The sequence below is a fragment of the Canis lupus genome, chromosome X (genome assembly GCF_048164855.1).
Source record: "Canis lupus baileyi chromosome X, mCanLup2.hap1, whole genome shotgun sequence".
NCBI lineage: Eukaryota > Metazoa > Chordata > Mammalia > Carnivora > Canidae > Canis > Canis lupus.
In genome coordinates, this window is record NC_132876.1 from 6,005,244 (window position 1) to 6,026,551 (window position 21,308).

At 61.8% G+C, this 21,308-nt stretch overlaps 2 protein-coding genes across 10 annotated transcripts; one reads left to right on the plus strand and one right to left on the minus strand.

Annotated features, from left to right (window-relative positions):
• Window positions 1–370: 370 nt before the first annotated feature.
• On the minus strand, window positions 371–10,514 carry LOC140627308 (melanoma-associated antigen 8-like). Of its 9 annotated transcripts, none has more exons than XM_072815485.1 (4): window positions 10,123–10,514; window positions 4,649–4,747; window positions 2,736–2,946; window positions 371–1,930 (listed from the first exon to the last, which is right to left on the minus strand). In XM_072815485.1, exon 4 carries the CDS (start codon window positions 1,916–1,918, stop codon window positions 890–892), a length of 1,029 nt encoding a protein of 342 aa, XP_072671586.1. In that variant the 5' UTR covers window positions 1,919–1,930; window positions 2,736–2,946; window positions 4,649–4,747; window positions 10,123–10,514; the 3' UTR covers window positions 371–889. The 9 variants fall into 9 exon arrangements, with proteins under 9 accessions (XP_072671586.1, XP_072671578.1, XP_072671584.1 ...); XM_072815477.1 differs by having other exon boundaries at window positions 371–1,978; window positions 10,123–10,511; XM_072815483.1 differs by lacking the exon at window positions 10,123–10,514 and adding an exon at window positions 9,867–9,987 and having other exon boundaries at window positions 371–1,978.
• Window positions 10,515–19,074: 8,560 nt separating this feature from the next.
• LOC140628148 (heat shock transcription factor, X-linked member 3-like) lies at window positions 19,075–20,824 on the plus strand. The gene is made up of 2 exons (XM_072817174.1): window positions 19,075–19,664; window positions 20,116–20,824. The coding sequence occupies exons 1-2, from the start codon at window positions 19,176–19,178 to the stop codon at window positions 20,704–20,706; spliced, it is 1,080 nt and encodes a 359-aa protein (XP_072673275.1). The 5' UTR covers window positions 19,075–19,175; the 3' UTR covers window positions 20,707–20,824.
• The last annotated feature ends 484 nt before the right edge of the window (window positions 20,825–21,308 follow it).

Consider the following 21,308-nt stretch of genomic DNA (forward strand, 5'->3'; position numbering starts at 1 on the left):
GCTCCCCGGGCCCCGGGGCCTTGGCCTCTGCAGAGCCTGCCCCGGGGGCCACTGCCCCCCTCACCCTTCCACCCCTTGGGGCTGGCACAGGTCTCAGGGCACCCCTCCCCACCTCCCTGCGGGACGGCGGCCTCTACACAGTCCCCGAAGGCGGCGTGGCCCCCGGCCCCTTGTGTCCTCACTGCTCACACACAGGACCTTGCAGGGAGCAGAGCTCAGCCGCTGTGTGGCCTTGAGGGAGCCGCCAGCAGGGCTCCCCTGGCCTCCCGCGGGCCTTTTCTCGTCCTTTCCGCAGGCCCCGGCCCATGCCAGAGCACACCGGTCCGTGTTCCTCTGGCATTTTCAGGATGACAGACCAGAGGGACAAGAATGAAGAACAAACAACCTTTTACTTTTTTTCTCTATGTCCTGACCCCATCACTTGACGACGTGCTTTCGCATTTCCAACCAATTCCTCCGCCGATGCCTTGGGATGTGGGTCCAGAGCCCAAACACGGAGGCAGGCGGGGTCGGCCAGCTGGTTTCCAGGACAGGACAAAACTGTTTAACTGTTGAACTGGGGAAGTACAGAGGCTTCATGGGGGATGTCCCTCGCACACATAACCTCTGAAGCCTACGAAACCCTCGAATCTGAGCAATGTGTGAGAGCCTCCTCATGGTAACCAGCTCTGGATCTCGGGATCACGGTAGAGAACAGGCCCCCAGAGGGGCTCTTTGCCCTGCTTCCTTCCTCCAACCCTCCCCGCCTCCTTAGGAAGCCCAGAGCTGAGTCTCATCCAACACACACACGCACCAGCAGTGGCAGAAGGGATGCCTCCCTTTGGGCTCAGACTAGGGGACAAACCACCGACCCCACCCGAGGCTGGAAGGGCCTAGCCGCTCCTAGGGCTCAGGCCCCCTCTTCCTCATCACTCCTCCTCTCCTCCTTAGACTGGGCCGGGGAGTACGCCGGCTGCCTGCTATTGATGTGCAGCAAATATTCCATGACCCGCAGCTTGCTGGTTTCCTCGTAGGCCCTGGGGCCCCACAGGAACTCGTAGCGGGTAGGGTCGCTGCCCGCCACCTGCCGGTACTCCACATAGCCTTCCTGCACCCAGACGTGGGTGAGGAGGTCCCCAGGCTCCCCATAGATGAGGTGCTGCTTGCCGGCAAACACTCCTATGACCCCCACCGCCTCCCACACCTTCTCCTCTGGGACACAGTCGCCCTCCAGGAGGATCACCCCCAGGAGCAGCACCAGGAGGCCGGTCTTGGGCAGGCCCTGCTCACCGCTCAGCATCCCATCATAGCTGAGGCCCAAGACGGTGACCAGGACGTAGGAGTGTGCGATGGGATCCACTTCAATCAAGTCTAGGCCAAAGACCAGCTGCATGCACTCGGATGCTTGGCCCCAGATCACTGGGAAGTCGTCCTGGTATTCTGGGGTGATGACCTCCAGCATCTCTGCCTTGCTGGTAGGCTGCTTGGCGCGATACTTGTGGAGCAGAAACGCTACCAGGTCAACCGCCTTCACATGGAACCCCTCCTGGGCCACGGGCGGGGCGACTTCCCGCTCCACCCCGGTGCCCCACCGCTCCTCATCTGAAGTGCTGAAGCTGTCTTCAGACTGGCTCCAGGGAGGGCCTGCCAGGGCACTGGGGGAGGGGCAGGCCCTCAGAGGACTCTGGGGGGGACTTGGGGACCCAGCAGCAGACCCCTCCTCTGGGGTGCCAGGGTACAGGGCGAAATAGGAAGAGGAAGAGGAGGAGGAGGGGGAGGAACCCGAAAACAAAGGGGAGTAAGTGGAGGAGGGGGGAGACAGGCCCTCTTCCTCCTCCTCAGCCTCCGACAGCTGTGCATCTACCGGGCGCTGGACCTCTCTTGGGTCTTGATGATCTTCCTCATGCTTCGGGAGCTCATTCCTCTCCCCCAGAGTCATGATGACTTGTGTCTGCAGCAGAAGGGTTATGAGCAGGTGGGGGCAAAGGGATCCAAGGGCCTGGGGGAGAGAGGTGATGTGGGATCAGGGCTAGTGAGGGGAGGGTGGGGCCTCGGTTGAGGAAGGCACCCTTGGCAGCTGTGATGAAGGGGACTCCGGGTCTCTGCTATGTGGGTACCCTCCGGCGTCTCCCTCCACCCCTACCCCCGGGCAGCCTTTGCCCTAAGAAGCTGGAGGAGGAGATCAAGGGCCTCCTCTGCTCTGTGACTTAGGTCTCCTGCCTCAGACCTAGGCCTTCACCTCCCAGTTCCTGCAGTCCCTGCAGGAGGGAAGCAGGGGATGCCTCAGGGTGCAGACTGGGAGCCCAGCCCTGGGCCTCCAGTGTGGACGGGAGGGCTGGCTTGGGCTCTGGGAGGTCCCCACTTGCAGCATGGGTAAGTCCCCTCCCTGCTCACTCAGGGGACTCACCTTTGCCCTGGCAGGGCCTGGGCCCCACCCCTATGCTGGCCTGAAGCAAAAGTCTCAGAATACGACCATAAAGCCCCGAGACTGAGCAGAAGGAACACAGGGTGTCCACATCTGGCCACGCGTTCCCAGGGCCTCCCAGATTCCTGGGAAGGGGCGGCTGGGATCCTGCCTCCACTGACCTGAGTCCAGACCCTCAGACCATGGCCCTGGCCTCCCTGAGAGCAGGGATGTGAAAATAAGAAGGGGCTCAGCCCTAAGGGCCATGTCCCCAGTTCCCAGGGCTGACAGTAAGGGCAGGCCAGGTGTCTGTGGGGTCCCCTCCTTCTTCTGACAATCAGGGTCCACTCACTCTTCTCTCCGGGTCCTCTCCTGAGACTCTTGTCTGCCGCACTGATGGGCTTCCTCAGATAACCTGCTTGCTGTCCTCTCAGAGCTTGTCCTCACCTCCCCGAGAGCTCCAACAAGCTTGAGAAGGCACCTCGGATACTGATTTATAAGCAATAGAGATTTGCCCTCGGTGCACAGTTCCTGGCTCTCTGCTCTCAGACTCCTGGAATTTCCTAAGGGTGGGGAGTAAGGAGGGTGTCTTCTGTTACGTCCCTGAGGTGGCTCCGGGAAGCCCCTTGGGATAGGGCCTGGTGGCCAGGAGAACCACCCAAGGCCAGTGGAGGGATGGAACCTTCAGCCCCACCCCCAGCCCCAGGGAGGGCAGAGGGGCTGGGGATCGGGTGATGGAGCCTCCCCTACACCCCAGAGGCACAGGGCCAGAGAGCTGGCAGGCTGGTGAACTGGGAGGTGTGGGAGAGTGGCCGCGCAGACGGAGCGGTGGCTCTGCACCCCTTCCCACGTCACTTGGCCTGTGCAGCTCTTGTGTCTGGCCGCTGCCGAGCTACATCCTTTCGTGATCCACCAGTGATGGAGGAAGTGACTTGTGCGCCTGCGTTCTGTGAGCTGCTCCGGCCACTTCATGGACCCCAGGGTGGGCCTGGGGACACTCTGCCTTAGAGCCCTTTGGTCTCAAGCACCCGAAACAATCCAAGTGGCCGCTGAAGGCTTGGACACCCTTGTAGGTCGAGCCTGTGCCTTTGGAATCTGAGCCTATCTCTGGATAGTGTCAGGGCTGCACGGACTTCCTGAACTCAGGTGGGTTTAAGAGATTCCCTGTTGTGGGGAACCCCCCACCCTGTTGCTGTTGGTACCAGAATGAATGTCCTCATTCCTCGTCCAGGCCCGCGCTAGGCAAGATCAGGAAGGGTTGGCTTGGAGACCGGGCCTCTGTCCTGGGGCGCAGATGCCCTCAGGCTCCCAGGAGGGTCCTCAGCATTATCCTGCCAGGGCCTGCCCTTCCTCTGGGCCCCCAACCTCCAATAGGAGACACATGCCCCTCACACCAAGACCTCACCCTCCTCAGGTCCACCCACCTTCCTGCCCGCCCACCCGCCCGAGGGACCAGCGAGCACGCTGCTGGGGGCCACCGCTGACTGGTGCTTCCCACGCCGCCCACCAGGCAGGCCGGACTCTGGGGGTCCAGTCGGTCCTCCCTCGGGGCCTTCACATTGCTGCCTGGGGGAATCTCGCGATCCTCCATCTGCGGCCGTGAGGTCTCCTACAGACCATGGGCCCCACATCCCTGAGCACCCCCAGCCCTCGCTCGGGATCAGGCCCCGTCCAGCCCTCCCTGTGCTGAGAACAGGGAACCTGGACTCTCTAAGGGCTCTTCTCTTTTGAAGGTGGGGGAACCTCCATACCCTCAGTCTTCCCAAAGTGTCCTTTGCTTGATGCCTGGCAAATCTTTGACCTCTTTTCCCTGCCCACCACATGTGCATTCTGCTATTGACCTGAAGCCACCCCTCTGAACGGAGACTCACCTCCCGGAGCCCAAGAAGATGGGTGCATCCAGCACCTGCAGCCACCCCGGAAAGTGGTGTTTGAGGATGCCGAGGCCGGGACACCGGGGCCCACTCTGTGTGGGTGGGGAATCCCCTCCGCCCCTTCAAGGTTCATTTCGATTCCCTGCAGTGCCTGCAGCTATCTCTACCCACCCTGATCATGCACCCCACAAAGCCTGTCCTTCAGGACCTTACCACAGAGGTGAAAGGGCTGGTGCGGGAGCAGCCTGGCCTAGAGAGACCCGAGTGGCCAGGGCAGCGAGGGGGCAGTGTCGGGCTCAGCTGCCAGGGCTCCCCTGTGTGCTGGGCTCGGCTGGGCAGGCCTGGTGAGGCAAGGTCCTGGCGCCAGGCTCAGAGAGAGCATGCACCTCACCTGGACCAGTGGCACCGGCCCACACGCTGTGCTCCTGTGCTCTGCGACCTTAGCGCTCCCACCTCAGACCGAGGGCTCTGCTGCCAGTTCTTGGAGGCCCTGCAGGAGGGAAGCAGGGGGCACCTCAGGGTGTAGACTGTGAGCCCAGCCCTGGGCCCCAGTGTGGACAGGAGGGCTGGCTCCCATCCTGGGAGGTCCCGCACGCCAGGCAGGGTGGTCCCCTCCTTGGCCTCTCAGGGGACTGCTCTGGCCCCTGCCCTGGCCCCAACCCAGGCTCCATCCCTGGCCCCTGGCCCTTGGCCCTTGGCAGGGTCTGTGCCCCAGGCCTCCATCGGCGAGCCTGAGGCCACAGCGTCCCCACAAGACCAGGTTGCCCCGACTCCCCACACGAGGAGGCCAGGGGACCGGCTCTGGGCAGGCTTGCCAAAGGTCTCCAGGGCTCGTCCAGAGCCAACAAATAAGGGATCATGGATCATGGATCACGCATCTGGGGAGGGATGGCCCAGCTCTGGCTTCCATCTGGGCTGGGATGGGGCGCCTCTCGCTCTTCACCTGGACCCTACACAAGGCCTGGGAAGACTCCCTGGCTGGCCCTGAGGCCACCCTCCTTGCACCTTCTTGCAAGGGCCCCTGCCATGACCCTCCACCAGCCAAAGTCCAGAGAAATCAGTCGGCCCACCCGTCCCGCCTCTCCCCATGGCTCACACAAGCGCCCGGGGCGGCCTGGTCCCCAGGGGTCCTGCTGAGGAAGACATCCCCTCATTTCTCACCTCGAGCCCCGCCAGGGCTGGGACCGGGGCCAGGGCAGGGCACCCGCCTCCTCTGCTGATCTGAGTCCAGACCCTCAGGCCCAGGCCCTCCCCTCCCTGAGCCCAGGGATCTGGAGAGGAGGAAGGGCTCCATGGGACAGGCCCCACCACCCCATCCCTTCCCAGGGCTGCCAGGGAGGGGCACCCATATTTCTGGGCCATCCCCTCCTGGGCCTGAGGGCTGTCTTGGGGGCCACTCACCCCTTCAATGTGGGGGCGGGGGGTTGGGGGTCCCCGTACTGACTCTTGGCAGGCCCCAGGACTCCTGGGTATCTATCCCCCGGGTGGGCTTGCTCCCAAGCCCTGACTGGGACCTCTCCCAGCGGGGTCCTCATCTCCCTGAGAACTGGGAGAGGAGGGGGAGGTGGCAGCAGTCCTTGCCCTCCACCTACATTCCACCCAGTTCACAGAGAGCTGGGAGCGCTGGCTGGCCCCTCTGTCCTGGGCTAGGAGTCCACTCTGTCCTCAGGGTGCTCATGTGTATTTTCGGCAGGACCTGGAACTATCCCTTCTCACCTGAGTGTGCATCCCACCCGCAGGCCAAGGCCCCGAACACCCTGGGACCCAGTGGAGAAAGCAGGGTGTTCACTTTTCTTGACCCCTGGCCTGGCCTTGCAGGGCTGACCCCAGGGGCAGGTTTTCGCTGGGTCCCCTACGTCTGGGTGGGGGTCTGCTTAGTCCTCCCTCAGGATCGTGAGACTCCACCCTCTCCTGACCTGAGGCCACACTATAGGACCAAGGCTGGCACCTCCTGGGACCCTGGGTGCATAAGTCAGGAAACAGGTCGGCTGCTCCCCTCTTCCAGGGGGATGGCCAAGAAGGTGCCGAAGGGCAATCAAATCACTATCTGTTTTAGGCTCTAAGGTCCTCAACTCTCACTCTGCATCCCTCCCGGACGCCAACCAGACCGGGGGCCCTGCCCTCAGCTGTCCTGAGTCCGTTTTCCTCTGACTGCCCCATGCATTGCTGAGATCCAAGGCCAAATTCGGGGTGCGCCTTAGGTGGCCAGCTGCTCAAGGGCCTCCCATTGATGACTCTGTCCTGGGGACCAGAGTCCCCTCAGTTCTCCGAGGGTCCTCACCTTGACTCTGGCAGGATCTGGGCCCTCCCTGCTGCCAAACCCAAGGACCTGCCTCTTACCCCCAGCCCCAGCCTCTGTGGGTCCCGGAGGCGGAAGCCCGCACACTCTGCTTGTCCTCCTTCTGCTCAGGGCCCCCCCGGGCCTGACTCTCCCAGGACCAGCCCCTCTATCCAGGGTCTCCCAGGTCGTACCTCTGGAGCCTTCCATCCAGTCCCACTCGCTCCTGACCCTCAGTTTTTAAACCAGGGCCCGAGCCTTGGTCAGGCAGTCTTGACACGCTGCCCGTGGACAGGGCACACACAGACCTCCCGGGGCCGACAGCAGGGCCAGCTTTCAGGGCGCTGTCCCTCTTGTGGAGTCTGGGCGCCTCCCTGAGTCCTCCCTCGGGGATCTCCACTTGACCGCAGCACATCCGGTCCTCTCTTTGCCATCTCCAGGCCTGTTCCCTCAGACCAAAGCCCTCACTGCCCTGAGAACCGCGGGCAAAGACTGGACGTCACAACAGGCTACCAAGTCTGGGGAGTCCCCGGGCTGATGGCAGAGGCTCACACGGGTTCCTTGGGGTCCCTCTGTACCCCATCTGGACTCCCTGGATGGCCTGTGCCTTCGGCTCTGCTGCCCGAGAGCCCTCCTTACGACAAGCTCTCTGTCTCACGACCTGGAGCAGAAGTCAGCACCTGCCCCGTCTCATCGTGCTCCCACCCAGGAGCCTCCTGGGACTGACTCCCTGCTGGGTCCAGGGTCCCTCAGTCCTCCTTCTTGTCCTCTTCTTGACTCCAGGAGAACCCCGGCCCTCCCCTGCTCTTTCCACCAGTACCCCTGTCTCTCTGAGCCCTAGATGTGGAGGTCAAGGCAGCCCAAGTGCCCTCTGCCTAAGATGGGGAGCTTCCCTAGGTTGCTGCTCGGGGTTGACATCTGTGGGGAAGCAGGCCTCTGTTCTGGGGTGCCTGGTCCCTCAGGCTTCCCTTGGTTGCTATCCGGACTCCCCAGACAGTCTGTGCTGGGGCCCCGAGCCGACCCGAGCCCTTTCCCCTCGGACCCAGGTCCCAAGATCTCTCCAAAGGTTCAAACATATTTCACTGGACACCACCTCTGTAACCAGGGGCCCCCAGGGCTGCAGCAGGGACAGAGTTCTTCTATCTGTCATGGGATGGGCCCTGTCTCCTCAAAGGGCCTGGGCCCTCCCCTCTGCCCATCTGAGGCCCTGCTCCTGACACCAGGCCTCTGGATGCTCTGAGACCCAGATACAGAATTTGGGCCTCACCACGTGTTCCCATCCCCCACCCCTCACGTACCTTCCGGGACTGACTCTGGGCTGGGGTGCAGGGTCCCTGGGTCCTCCCTCTGCATCCTCACTGAACATCCCAGCAGGACCTGGCCCCTCCCCTCTGCCCACCTGAGGCCCTGCTCCTGACACCAGGCCTCTGCATGCTCTGAGACCCGGATGTGGCTGTCTGGACTCCCCAAATGCCCGTCTCCTCCCCGGCCCGCGAGGGGCCTTCCCAGACTGTCCTGTGTTTCTCCGTCCTCCCTCTGCAACCTCATGGGGAATCCCAGCAGGACCTGGGCACTCCCCCTGCCCACCTGAGGGAGGCCCTGTTCCGACGCCAAGGCCTCCTGACTCCCGGAGACCCAGATGCCGACGACCGGACTCGGCCCGTACTCCCACCCCCCAAGGGCCTTCCTGGACTCACACTAGGACCCCACCACCTAGAGCACTCCTCTTTTCTCCCTGAGGGTTCGAACCTTTGCCAGGTGACTGCAGGGCCTCCTCTCTGCCCACCTGACGGAGGCACGCGCCTTAGGCCTGTGTCTCAGAGACCCGGATGCGGAAGTGGGGCCTCACCACGTATTCCCACGCCCCCCGCCCCCACGACCTTCCCGGGACTGACTCTGGGCTGGGGTGCGGGGACCCTCGGCCTCTTCTGCATCCTCACCGGGAATCCCAGCAGCCGGGGCCCTCCCCTCCGCCCTCAGCATCTGCTCCCGCCACACCAGGCCCCAGGCTCTCGGGTTCCCGGATGTGCCAGGCCTGCCTCACCCGCCGCCACCATCCGGCCCTGTCCCGCTCCCCCGCGGCCTTCCCGGGCTGACCGAGGGCCCTGACCTCCGCCGGGTCCCCTCTGTCCCCCTCAGGGTCCATCCCTCGCCTCCCCTTAGCCCTTGGACCCTCACCTCCCCCTCAGGGTCTGCTCCCGCCACTCCAGGCCTCAGGCTCTCGGGTTCCCGGATGGGCCAGGCCTGCCTCACCCGCCGCCACCATCCGGCCCCGTCCCGCTCCTCCACGGCCTTCCCGGGACCGACTCTGGGCTGGGGTGCGGGGTCCCCCGGGCCTCTTTTCGCATCCTCACTGGGAATCCCAGCAGCACCCGGGGCCCTCCCCTCTGCCCACGTGTCCTAGGCCCTGCTCCTGACGCCAGGGGCCCCCAGTGCCTCAGGAGGCCCGGATGTGGAAGTCTGAGCACCCATACTCCCATGTGAGTGAGGGCAAGTCCCCATCCCAGGGGGCCCTTATGACCCTCCGACAGGGTTCTCTTTGTCCCTGTCAATGGTCCATCCCTCGCCTCCCCTTAGCCCCTGGACCCTCCCTCCGCCCCCCTCAGCGTCTGCTCCCGGCACACCAGGCCTCAGGCTCTCGCGTACCCGGATGTGCCAGGCCTGCCGCACCTGCCGCCACCATCCGGCCCCATCCCGCTCCTCCGTGGCCTTCGCGGGTTGACCGTGGGCCCTGACCTCCGCCGGGTCCCCTCTGTCCTCCCTCAGGATTCATATCTTGCCTTCCCTTAGCTCCTCAGCCATCGCGTCTGACCACCTAAGAGCTGCTCCTAACACCTAGTCTCTCAGAGACCCCGATGCGGAAGTGGGGCCTCACCACGTGTTCCCATCCCCCCTCCCACGACCTTCCCCGGACTAACTCTGGGCTGGGGTGTGGGGTCCCCCGGGCCTCATCCACATCCTCACTGGGATTCCCAGCAGCACCGGGGGCCCCCCTCTGCCCACGTGTTCTAGGCCCTGCTCCTGACGCCAGGGGCCCCCATTGTCTCGGGAGGCCCGGATGTGGAAGTCTGAGCACCAATACTCCCACGTGAGGGCAAGTCCCCATCCCAGGGGGCCTCACAGCCCTTGTTACCCTCCGCCGGGTCCCCTCTGTCCCCCTCAGGGTCCATCCCTCGCCTCCCCTTAGCCCCGGGACCCTCCCCTCCGCCCTCAGCGTCTGCTCCCGCCACACAAGGCCTCAGGCTCTCGGGTACCCGGATGTGCCAGGCCTGCCTCACCCGCCGCCACCATCTGGCCTCATCCCGCTCCTTCGTGGCCTTCCCGGGCTCACCGTGGGCCCTGACCTCCGCCGGGTCCCCTCTGTCCTGGGCTCCTGGGTCCCCGCCGTGTCACCGCGTCCCCACCGGCACTCCCTGTGTCCCTGCCCCTCTCAGGCCACTGCCCCAGGCCCCGGCATCGAGGCCTCAGCTCGACGTCGCGTTCCCGCCTTCCCCCGCGTGGTCTCTCAGGGTTCAGAAAGGGCCCCCCCACCCCCCGCCGCCCTCCGGGGCCCCTCCCCCGCCCTCGGAGCCCCCTCCTGGGGCTACCTGCTGCCCGGCTGCCGCCGGCCCGGGCCTGGCCTCCTTCCAGGGGACCCCAATGCGCCCCCCACACGAGGCCCTCCGCTCCCTCAGACCTCCGAGGCGGAAGTCGGCCCACGTCACATCCGGACCCCGTGCCAGGGGTCCCTAAGGGCTGGTTGCACGTCCGCGGGAGATGGGCTCTGCGTGGCGGGGGTAGGAGGACACCTGTGGGAGGCTCCCTGGGTCCTCTCGCGGGTCCTCCCTCCCCGGACTCGGGCGGGCTGCGGCCTCGGCTCTCTGCAGACCTCAGTCGGTGCCCCTTACACCGAGCCTCTCAGGCCCCGACGTGTCGTCCCTGAGCGCCCGAGGGGTGGTTGCTGCGGCTCGGGCCCCACCGGCTCTGCAGGTCCCGGGGTGGCCCAGGGCTGCCGGCAGGGGCACAGCAGGGTTCGGCGGCCCCCAGCGTCCTGGCACAGGTCGGCTCTCAGTCCTCACCCAGGAGGCCCTCATCAGGACACAGGCCTGCTGTGCAGCCGCAGCGCCCATAGCCCCGGGGCAGGGCAGGGGCAGGGGCCGGGAGGAAGCGCCCCTTCCCACGGGGTCCCTTGGCCAGCAGCCAGACTTTAGGGACATCGTGTTAAAGGTTTAGTTTCCTGGGGGCGGCCGAGCAGCTGCAAGGGTGTCTAGGGGTGTCCCGTATTGCGGGGCCCACTGCAGGGAGTTTTCCCCTGACATGCTGCGTCATCGGGAGAAACACACCGTCCCTCTCTACCTAGCGTGTGTCCAGTGCACGGGTATGAGTGCTGGCATGCTTACAGGCCTATTTATATCTGTGTGGCCTGTGTATATACTGCCTTTAGGAAAGACTAACTTCTCATACTACTTGTCAATACCCACTATTCTATTCCCGCTCTAGTCTTTATATCCTCTTCTAATAAGTTTTGAAAAGGACATCTTCCCATTGTAAGGTGAATTTTTTTTATTTTATTTTTTATAAATTTTTATTTATTTATTTATTTATGATAGTCACACAGAGAGAGAGAGGCAGAGACACAGGCAGAGGGAGGAGCAGGCTTCATGCACCGGGAGCCCGACGTGGGACTCGATCCCGGGTCTCCAGGATCGCGCCCTGGGCCAAAGGCAGGCGCCAAACCGCTGCGCCACCCAGGGATCCCTGTAAGGTGATTTTAGATAGCTAATGCCAGAATCCAGAAGCATCTGCCTCAAACAATGCCGTGTTCTCTGCTGTCCTGATACTTGCCCAGGGCTACTGGCATGTGTCCTGCCAGGTCATGCATCAGGTTTGTGCCAGGAAGTAGGGGCAGAAGGTGAAAGTCGTTCCGAATCCCCCTGCTTTCCTCTGCATCTCTGCAGCCTACATTCTCTCCCCACATCCCTGCTGCCCCTACATCCCCACCCCAGATACCAGAATCCACCCACACTCTTAAGGGCCCCCCCCCCCCGGGGGGCTTTCTTCTGTGTTGTTCTGATACTGCTGTTCATATTATGTGTGTTTTGAAAGACTTGCCATTTTGTAGAGCACACTTAGGTCCAGGGAAACAGACAGCACTATACACAGATTTCCCACTTAGCCGCTTCCACGCTCCTACATAGTTTCCCTCATACCAACACCCCACCACAGCCACACGCTGCTCATCACTGATGAAGGCCCTCGATTCATCCACATCACACAGAGCCCATAGAACCCGTTAATCTTCACACCTGGTATTTATTTTTATGGGTTTAAACTCATGTATGATGATGTGTATCCATCAGGATAGTATTAGACAGAGGATTTCACTTCTCTGCCTATTGCTTCCTCCCCACACAGCCCTGTGCACCAATGATAGTGTCGTTGTCTCCAGAAATTTCCCTTTATACAGTGTCATTAATTGCGAATCATACAACATGGAGCTTTTCCACATGGACTCGGTCACTCAGTAATATGCATTTCAATTTCTCCAAAATTCTCATGACTGGATAGCTCATTTCTTTTGAGAGCACCCAGAATCCATTAGCTGGTTTTACTACAGCTTATCAGGTAACCTACTAAAACACATCTGGGTACCTCTATATTTGAAAAAAAGATGACAAAAACAATAATAAACATCAATGCGTACGATCACATGTGGAAAACTTTTTAACTGTGTTGGGTACATTCCCATACGGTTGGTGGATAATATGGTAAGAATACATGTACATATCTAAAACTGCATAAATATATTTAGAGGACTTGTAGCAGTGGCATTCCCAACAAGGCAGGACGAGGTTTTCTGCACCTACACGTCACATCAAGCAATTGGTTTGTAAAAGCGGACATACTGGTGGAAGAGGTGAACAGTGGCGGGGGGATATGTACAAGTGGAGACAGTAGAAGCATAAGTATAAAAGACAACAAAAAACCACATATATTTAATATTTTTTCCTAAATACATATATATGTATAGCATGTGTATATATATATGAACTTACACTATATGTAGTATTCAAGATGAGAGACCAAGCCACGTACTTTAGACTCCAGACAGAATCCCAGGGCTTTGGGGAAAAAATGGGTTGGAAAGCGTCAAGGACAGAAGCTCAAGAGACAGGGTCAGGACGTGCAGCCAAGAAAAAGGAAAAGTCTTTTGTTCTGGCTTCCTGTGCCTCCTGGCCCGTTCATTCTGCAAGGGCCCAAGGAACCCAGACCAGTGTGCTCCGGCATGGGTCGGGGCCGGCGGAATGGACGAGAAAGGGTCCGCGAGAGGCCAGGGGAGCCCTGCTGGTGGCTCCCTCACGGCCACAGAGCGGCTGAGCTCTGCTCCCTGCAAGGGCCTATGAGTGAACAGTGAGGACACGAGGGCCCCGGGGCCACGCGCCTTCGGGGACTGTGTGTAGCAGCCGCTGTCCCGCAGGGAGGTGGGGAGGGGTGCCCTGAGACCTGCGCCAGCCCCAAGGGGTGGAAGGGTGACGAGGGGGCGGCGACCCCCGGGGCAGGCTCTCCAGGGGCCAAGGCCCCAGGGCCCCGGGGGCTCTGTGGGCAGCGTGACTCCTCGTGTGCAGCTGAGGAGCATGCAGCGGGCGGGGGACAGTGGCCCTACTTAGAGAAGGGGTGCTTTAGGGGTGGGAGCAAAGTCTGAAGTGGATAATTGCTCTGAGCATCCTTGTTGGATCCTGCAAAGACCGAGCACTGTCCTGTGACAGGAAGGAACGCTATTTGGTTTCTTCCCAACCGCATCAGAAACGTTGAGCCCAAGAAGTACAGTTTTGTTGCCTTATCCTCTCCAGTGTAGGGTCTGTGGAGAAATGGGATCCCTTGTGTGCTCTTGTGAGAATGTTACCCGGTCACAGCTGCTCTGGAAAAAGAGTATGGCGGGCCCTGGAAAAATTACGGATGGAATTACCGTGTGACCCCGCCATGGTTATTCTGAGTGTATAGTCCAGGAATTGAAAGCTGGTCTCTAAACCTCTTCGGGCACCGTTTTCAGGGCAGCGGTCTTCAGACAGCTGCAATGTAGGCGTGATCTTGTGACCTAGGAGGAGGATTTGGAGTGGGTCGTCCCGGGACCGAGACCCATTTCTCCTGTGTATCTGGGCTTGGTCCAGGGTCCTGCCTCAGAGCTCCCCTAACCCTTGTAATTCCAGTGTGTGGGGGGTAAGGAGGGTGTCTTCTGTTACGTCCCTGAGGTGGCTCCGGGAAGCCCCTTGGGATAGGGCCTGGTGGCCAGGAGAACCACCCAGGCCAGTGGAGGGATGGAACCTTCAGCCCCACCCCCAGCCCCAGGGAGGGCAGAGGGGCTGGGGATCGGGTGATGGAGCCTCCCCTACACCCCAGAGGCACAGGGCCAGAGAGCTGGCAGGCTGGTGAACTGGGAGGTGTGGGAGAGGGGCCGCGTGGACAGAGCAGCAGCTCTGCACCCCTTCCCACGTCACTTGGTCTGTGCAGCTCTTGTGTCTGGCTGCTATTGAGCTATATCCTTTCACGATCCACCAGTGATGGAGGAAGTGACTTGTGCGCCTGCGTTCTGTGAGCTGCTCCGGCCACTTCATGGACCCCAGGGTGGGCCTGGGGATGCTCTGCCTTAGAGCCTTTTGGTCACAGGGACAGGTAACGTTCCAGGGTTTGGGACTGGCGGGGTCGGCGTGGGCAGCCTGGTAGGGCTGAGCCCTTCCCGTGTGGAATGTGCTGCTGTCTCTGTATGCAGAGTGGACAACTGCGGGGGATCCTGGCCACCCTGCCTGTCCACGCCCCATGTGTGTCACGGTGCTACAAGGCTCAGTAGTCACTGTGGCCGCTGGCTGCGTGGCCTTCACACAGGCAGCATGGGGGTTTTCCTGGGGAGGAGGGCGAAGCTTCCAGGAGCACTTCCGGAACCCCAAGATCCCAAAGCTCTCCCCGTTCCCCCGTGTGCCCAGGGGTGGATTTGCTTTTCCTCCGCGATTACAAAATCAGTGTGTCAGGTCAGTAACCGAACTACATTATTCGCATTACCCAGGCTTGTCCCCCAGACCCACTGGCCTGGAGGCGTCCTAGGCAGTAGGTGTCAAAGCATGTTCGCATAGCACCTTTGTCGTAGAAGGAACCAGAAACACCCGGCACGGTCCAGAGGCAGTCGGGGAGGACATCCTGAATTGTCTAGTTTGTGGAATGGGTGTAAGTCACTCTTCATCCTGGTCGGGAGGGGGCGAGGAAGGAGCAAGGCCTTCCCGGGGTGGGGGTGGGTGGCGCATGAGGCCCCTCACAACCCGGTAGGTGCAGCAGGAGAAAGGAGGGGGACATAGGCCACCAGTCCTCGTGGCAGACTGCAGGGAGCCGGGCCATCCTGCATGAGGAGGCGACAGCAGAGCTCCGTCCACTCGAGTGGGTCTGAGCAGATCTGCACTGAGCTCCTGGGGCACCCCGCTCCACTCCTGGAGCCTCTCAGGGCCTCCCCGGGCCTCGCCCCTTTGGCAGGCATCCTGAGTTAGGAGCCCCTCTCGGGTCTGGGTCACAATGCCATGTGCACGGGCAGCAGGAGAGGACAAGCCCCGTGTCATGCGTGTCTGTAAGGAATCCACCTGCAGGATGGGCCCCAAGGTATCTGCAGAGATGTGGGCCCCGCGTGGGGGCCCCCCGGGGAAGCCACGGTCCCAGAGCTCGGGGTCTGTCTGTGGGGCTGCCTGCTTCCCCTCCAGCACAGCCACCGGGGACGCCAAGGCGGCCCAGCCACCGGGGACACGTGCACACTGGGCTTGGTGTGCAAGCCAGCCGGCCAGGCTTGTGGGGTCGGCCTCTCCCAAGGCAGTGGCTTCTCTACAGCAGCAGGAGTCCCCGTGACGGGCAGGAGCTTTCCGATGCCTTTCTGGCCTCGCCGTCTTCAGGGGCCCCTCAACTGACTGCTGAACCCTGGTACCTCACCCTGGATCCACACCAGCCTCTGAGGGACAGACCTGTCGCTTCCCAAGGGCCCATCAGCAATCGCGGGGGGCTCCAGGGATCTGGGGCTGCTCCAGGAAGAGGACCAGACCAGGAGAGGCTGCAAGGCCAGCAGCACCCCTGGGTGGCGCTGGCACAGGTCCAGTCACAGGGGAGCCCCTCCCAGCAGGACTCCGCCCAGGGGCCTATGGCCAGGGGGGCAGCAGGCAGGATGGGAGCGCTATGGTCGGAACGTGCCCCATCCCCCCCAACATGTGTGGAAATCCCAAGTGCCAGACACGATGGCGTTTGGCGACAGGCCCTCTGGGAGGTGCTTCAGAGGGCGCAACCCTCCTGGATGGGGCTCCACCTTCTAAGAGAGGCTCCAGAGAGTTCCCCAGGTCCCTCCAACATGAGAGGACCCAGGAGGAGGTGTCAGCTGGAGCCAGGACAGGACTCTGGCTCCCCCTTGCTGGCACCTCACAATTCCAGCCTCCAGCACCAGGAGAAATGACTGTTCCTTATTCCTAAGCCATCCGGTTGTGAGGTGATCTGTTCCGGGCCCAGCAGGCTCCTGGACAAAGGCAAGCGACAGACCGCGCGGGGAGGGGACTCAGGTCGGCAGCTCGAGAGGGAGCCAGGCCTGGGGTCTCAGAACCGTGGGGCTCCAGCTCGTGTTCCCAGCAGAGGTAGGGTGAGGTGGGTGGGGTCGGATGGCAGGCAGGCGGGCTCCACGTGGCCGGCAGTCTGCCACTGTGAGCTGCATGGGAAACAGTGGCACCTGTGCAGGAAGATGTGAGCGGGGTGCCCCGGGACGCAGCTGCTGTGATCAGACCCACCGCCGTGGGGCCTGGGGCTGGTGCGGGGCCCTACAGGACCCGAGGTTGGGGAGCACGGTGTCGGGGGGCCCGGCCCGGGGTGCTGTGCCCCACAGCGCAAGTGCAGGCCACGGGGTGGGGGGGCGGGCCTCTGGGCCCGGGGAGGAGGAGGAGGCAGCCTGGGACGTTGCCCCGGGGGCCACGGCTGCCACACAGGCTTCCTCCTAATGGGGCTGAGGAGGCCCCTGAAGTGTGCAGGGACCCATGACAGGGCAAGGGTGGCGCCTGCAGGGATGAGGCCGGGGAGGGGTGGCTGCTGGGCCCCGGGGAGCCCCAGATGGCCCAAGGGCCTTGGGCCCCAGGCCCAGCGCTCAGCACTTTCCCCAGGGCCACGCAGAAGCTGTGGCGAGTTCACACGGACCTAGTGTCCCCTTCGGGGTGGCCGTCCTCCTAGCCCACCTGGCCGTGTCCTGCTGGAGTCGCCGGCCCAGGGCTCTGGCCAGCTCTGGGGCCTCTGGGCCATGCCAGAGCAATCCTCTCTGCCAAGGGGTCTTGAGCAAGGAAGCAAAGAAGGCCCGTCTCCGTGGCGGCCCCGGGGCCCGGGCTGACATGCCAGGGCCCAGATGGCTTAGCCGCGGGAGGCCGAGTTTCCCATAGGCCAGTGCCCTCACCCAAGACGGCACTGTGGCTCTGTCCTCCTCAGGGGACAAGATGCACTTGCTGTCCTTGACTCGGCCCCAGCCGAGATTTGGGGACTCAAAACACAGAACGTCAGGCAAGGGTCCCACAGAAGAGCTAGGACCTGAGAGGGCCTCAAGCCAGCCCGACCCCACCCAATGCCTGCGTGCTCTGCGGAGCACCAGACTGTGCATCCCCAAGCCATTCCTCTCCCATTTCCCTCCCACCCAACGGGCCCGTCCCTTGACGGCACCAGCAGAGCTCGGAGCTCGCCGAGGCCTCGGCAAAGTACCCGCTTCATCCTCGAACGAGCTCTGGGAAAGTCTTAGGGCTGCAACTGACAGAAGCTGGAGAGTCCAGGAGCCCCCTTCGGAGAAGCCAGCAATGGCTTTTAAAGTGTGGCTTTCCTTGAAGCTGCCACTGAATTGCTCAGGTCTCACGGCAGGCCCCGCCAGCCCTTGCTGACTCTAGAGTGAACACCAGGGAAAGTGTGGAGAAGCACGAAGACCATGAAGTAGGCCCGCGTCTCGAGCCGGGGGCTAATCGAGGGTTCCAACTTTTGGACTCAAAGTCCCCTCGGGAGGCTCTCTCTCAAACCTGCATGGTGCTCCCTGTTTAGACACAGAGGACTGAGCCTCAGAGAGGGCGACTGGCCCTTCTGGGTGGCGGAGCTGACACAAGGAGCTAGGGCCTCCCGGGGAGCGGTGGGGGGGGCGGCCTAGCCATGGCACCAGTGAGGATGGAGAACAGAGTGGCCCTGGGGGGAGAGAACATGTATCCCCCACACCGCCGTCCCGCCCTCTCATACGTGAAGATGACTTTGACCCGGGTGTTGTCCCGGCCCACACCCCGGCTCTCCTGGGTTCAGGTACTCCACGTTGGCTGCTAGTCCCATCCCACTAACCGAATAGGAATCTTGCTCGCAAGTGAGTCTGTAGGAAGCAGGCCCTTTGAAACATCAGCCCGGAGCCAACACCAGTACTCAATGCATCTGCCAGTGAGGTGGAGGCGGGAGGGCGACACGGGAGTCGGGGTGGGTGTGGGCTCGGGGCGAGGGCGGTGGGGCCGGCCTGGGAGCGGGTCTGTGAAGTGATTTGTTTCAACACAACATATGCCGCACCCCACGATCAAGGCATTGAAAGGGGAAATGCTCCCAGGAGATCCAGTTTGGAAGCGGGGGGCCGGAAATCTGGGCAGGCTGCCCAAACCCCTCTACCAGGCCAGGAAGCAGGGCTTCAGAGGCAGCCAGCCTTGGGGGAGGCTGGAGGCAGGTGTGTGCGGGAGGGCCGCAACGGGCCAACTCAAGTGTCCCCAGGGTGAGCCCATCTTGGGTGGCGAGGGTAATTTCTCGAGGGAACAGGTGGAAACTAAAAGCAATCACACTGTGACGTGGAGAGGGACGAGAGCAGGGACAAGCTGAGCTCACAGGAGACTCTATGGCACAGCAGAGGAGGGGGTGCTGTGGGGGACACTGAGGTCGAGGAACAAGAGGTATGCTCCCACCGTGCTTGAGCACAGCCCTACTCTGGGGACAACTTGACCCAGGGATGGGAACGGGGGACTGTATGCTCAGGCCCAGCTGAGCAGGACCAACTGCCAGCAGGAGCAGGTGGGAGAGACCATAGCAGGAAGTGGGGGGGGGGTCACAAAGAAGAGGGGGGCTACCGAGTGAGACTAGGCCAACTGGACCTCCAGGGACTGCCCCCCGAGGGCCCCGCCGACTGGGGCGGATTGGGCGGTAGCCAAGCCAGGACCATGCAGGGCCTGGCCCTTGAGCTGATCGGAGGCCCTCAGTGGGTGCCCCCCCCGCCGTCTCTAGGGGTGGGCAAGGAGCTGGGATCTGGGTTTCCCTACCCTCCCTGGGCCGGGCCCCAGGAAGCAATGTGCCTGGCTACAGACGAGAGCCTTTCTGGGCAAGGTGGACCATACTTTTGTGTACTTTGAGACAAGAGAGGAGCTGGGGGCCCTGTGCGTGGCCCCTCCCCCAGCCTTGGCCAGGGCTCCCTGTGCAGACTGGCTCTGAGCCACCTTTGTGACATCACGTGACAGAGGGTGGGGACTCAGGCAGCTGGTTGCCCCACGACCGGGCTCTAGAATCCTGTGAACACTATTTATTGGGCGTCCCTGCACTGGCCCAAGGCATTTCTGACTCGAACGTCCAGTGAGACAGTCTCGGGGCAAAGATGCTCCTGATCTAGACTGGCTCCATGGCTAGTCAGGGTACCGACAAGGTGTATGAAGTCAAGCTGGCCCCACCTGGGGATGGAGAGCCAGCGACAGGGATCCCGTCTGATTTATCCCCGGATCCAAATGTGGATTCTGGGGAGATTTTCGAGAAGAATGAGGATGAAGCTGTGAACCGAGATCCAGGACCTCAAGACAACCCACAGCCACAGGCCCAAGACCATGGTGCCGCCAACGTGGAAGAAAACATTCTCGGGCTCTCCTTCCCGAGGAAGCTTTGGAGGATCGTGGAGGACGACGCCTTCACGTCGGTGCGCTGGAACGAGGACGGAGACGCCGTGGTCATCGACGAAGACCTCTTCCAGCGGGAGGTTCTTCACCGGAGAGGCGCAGAGAGGATCTTCGAGACCGACAGCTTAAAGAGCTTCATCCGCCTCATGAACCTGTACGGGTTCAGCAAAATCCGAGCCAGCAACCCCTCAGGTCACTCTCTGGGGAACAAGAAAATGATGGTAAAGTACAAAGGCCTCGCCTGCCCCCTCCCCTGTCTCCCCTGTTCTCTGTCTGTCCCACTCACATAGTCCCAGCGGACTTAGATGACTCCCCTCCCAGAAGGGTTTCCTTTCCCAGGACAATCTCTTTCCCATGACCCTGTTAACAAGGGAGAGAAAGGCTAGGCCTTCCCCTCGAATCTACAAGCCCCTCAGGGAGAGAGTGCTGCTGGGCCCAGACACAGGCTAGGTCATGTCAAATAGGCACGTGGACACCTGAGCCCACATATCATGTGTAGTTCATGAGCTTGGCCTCTCGGGTTGGACAGCCTCGGTGGGCAACCTAAAGGGATGCCATCACAATGGAACCTGGCCATTGTGACAGTGGGGGTGGGGGGTGGCTGCCTTGGTGGCTGCGGCCGCCATGAACCTTCCCCTCCCACAGTGACTAACATGAGGACTCTTGTTTCAGATCTACCGAAATTCCAACTTTCAGAGAGACAGGCCCTTGTTCCTTGACAATGTCCAGAGAAAAGGTGACCTGAAAACCACCACTGCGTGCTCAGGGAGCAGCGCAACCACTCCCAAGAGAAAGAAGCCCACGGCAGCCACAAGACATTCTCCACGAATCCATCACCAGGAATCCACCACAGAGGACAAGAAGGCCCCCAGGGAAGCCCCAAATGCTCAGGGACCCAGTGGCACCCAGTCATTCACATTCTCTGGCATCTGGTCTCTGAGCAGTGTAGCCGGGTACGCCACCGAAAATCATGGCCCCAGTGAGCTGGCTGGTCCCAGTGGGGAGGGTACCTCCAGGAATGTGATGTTCGCATCCCCGGCCCTGGCCGGGAGGGATGGCGCAGGGGAACTGCCCCCCGCACCCCCCGTTTACCCAGATTACAGGTCAGTGATGTCACTCTACAACACCTGTTATTCCATCCTCTTGGCTGCCCTCTCGGTCATGTCCCCAAACGAGGCCCCAAGTGAGAACGAGGAGCACGAGGGCTCCTCGGATTACAAGTGTGCACTCTGTGAACACTTCAAGGAAAATCCGGGTCCCTAAGCTCACAGGCCAATGGTGACAGATAAAAACACCACTCTGTAACCGCAAATCTATTTTCGGCTTTAATAAAGAAAAGCAAAACTCTGGCAGTAAATAAATGACCTACTGAGCAAGGCGAGTCTGTGTTGTTTTCTCACTTTCGATGCTACCCGTGCCTCATCGGATACCCCCAAGGAGGCTGGGAGTCCTGGCCCAGGACAGGTTTTGGCCCCCGAGAGTCCTCTTTCCTTTGAAACAGCAGCATCTTTGCACACCCAGCGGAGGAGCCGGCTAGGGAGGGGCGAGGCAAGCCCGGGGGGGCGGGGACCTGAGCATAGCCTCCCTCCAGACCTCGGCAGAGTCCCCTTATGTCACTGACCTATCTTGAAATGGGGGAGGGTGGGTTTCCTCAGGGACCCCCTCCCCCCATGATGCCGGGAAGTTGCCGGTCAGCAGCTGAGTGCATCTGGCCAAAGAGCCAGGTGCCTTCCACAGAGGCCCACTCAAAGGCAGGGCCACCCCATCCGCCAAGGGATGCAGGACCACTTGAGTGCAGCGCAGAAGAGACAGGCCATTCCAGTCAACGGCTGGTGGGGGTGCAGGTGGCCCGGCATCCTCACAGG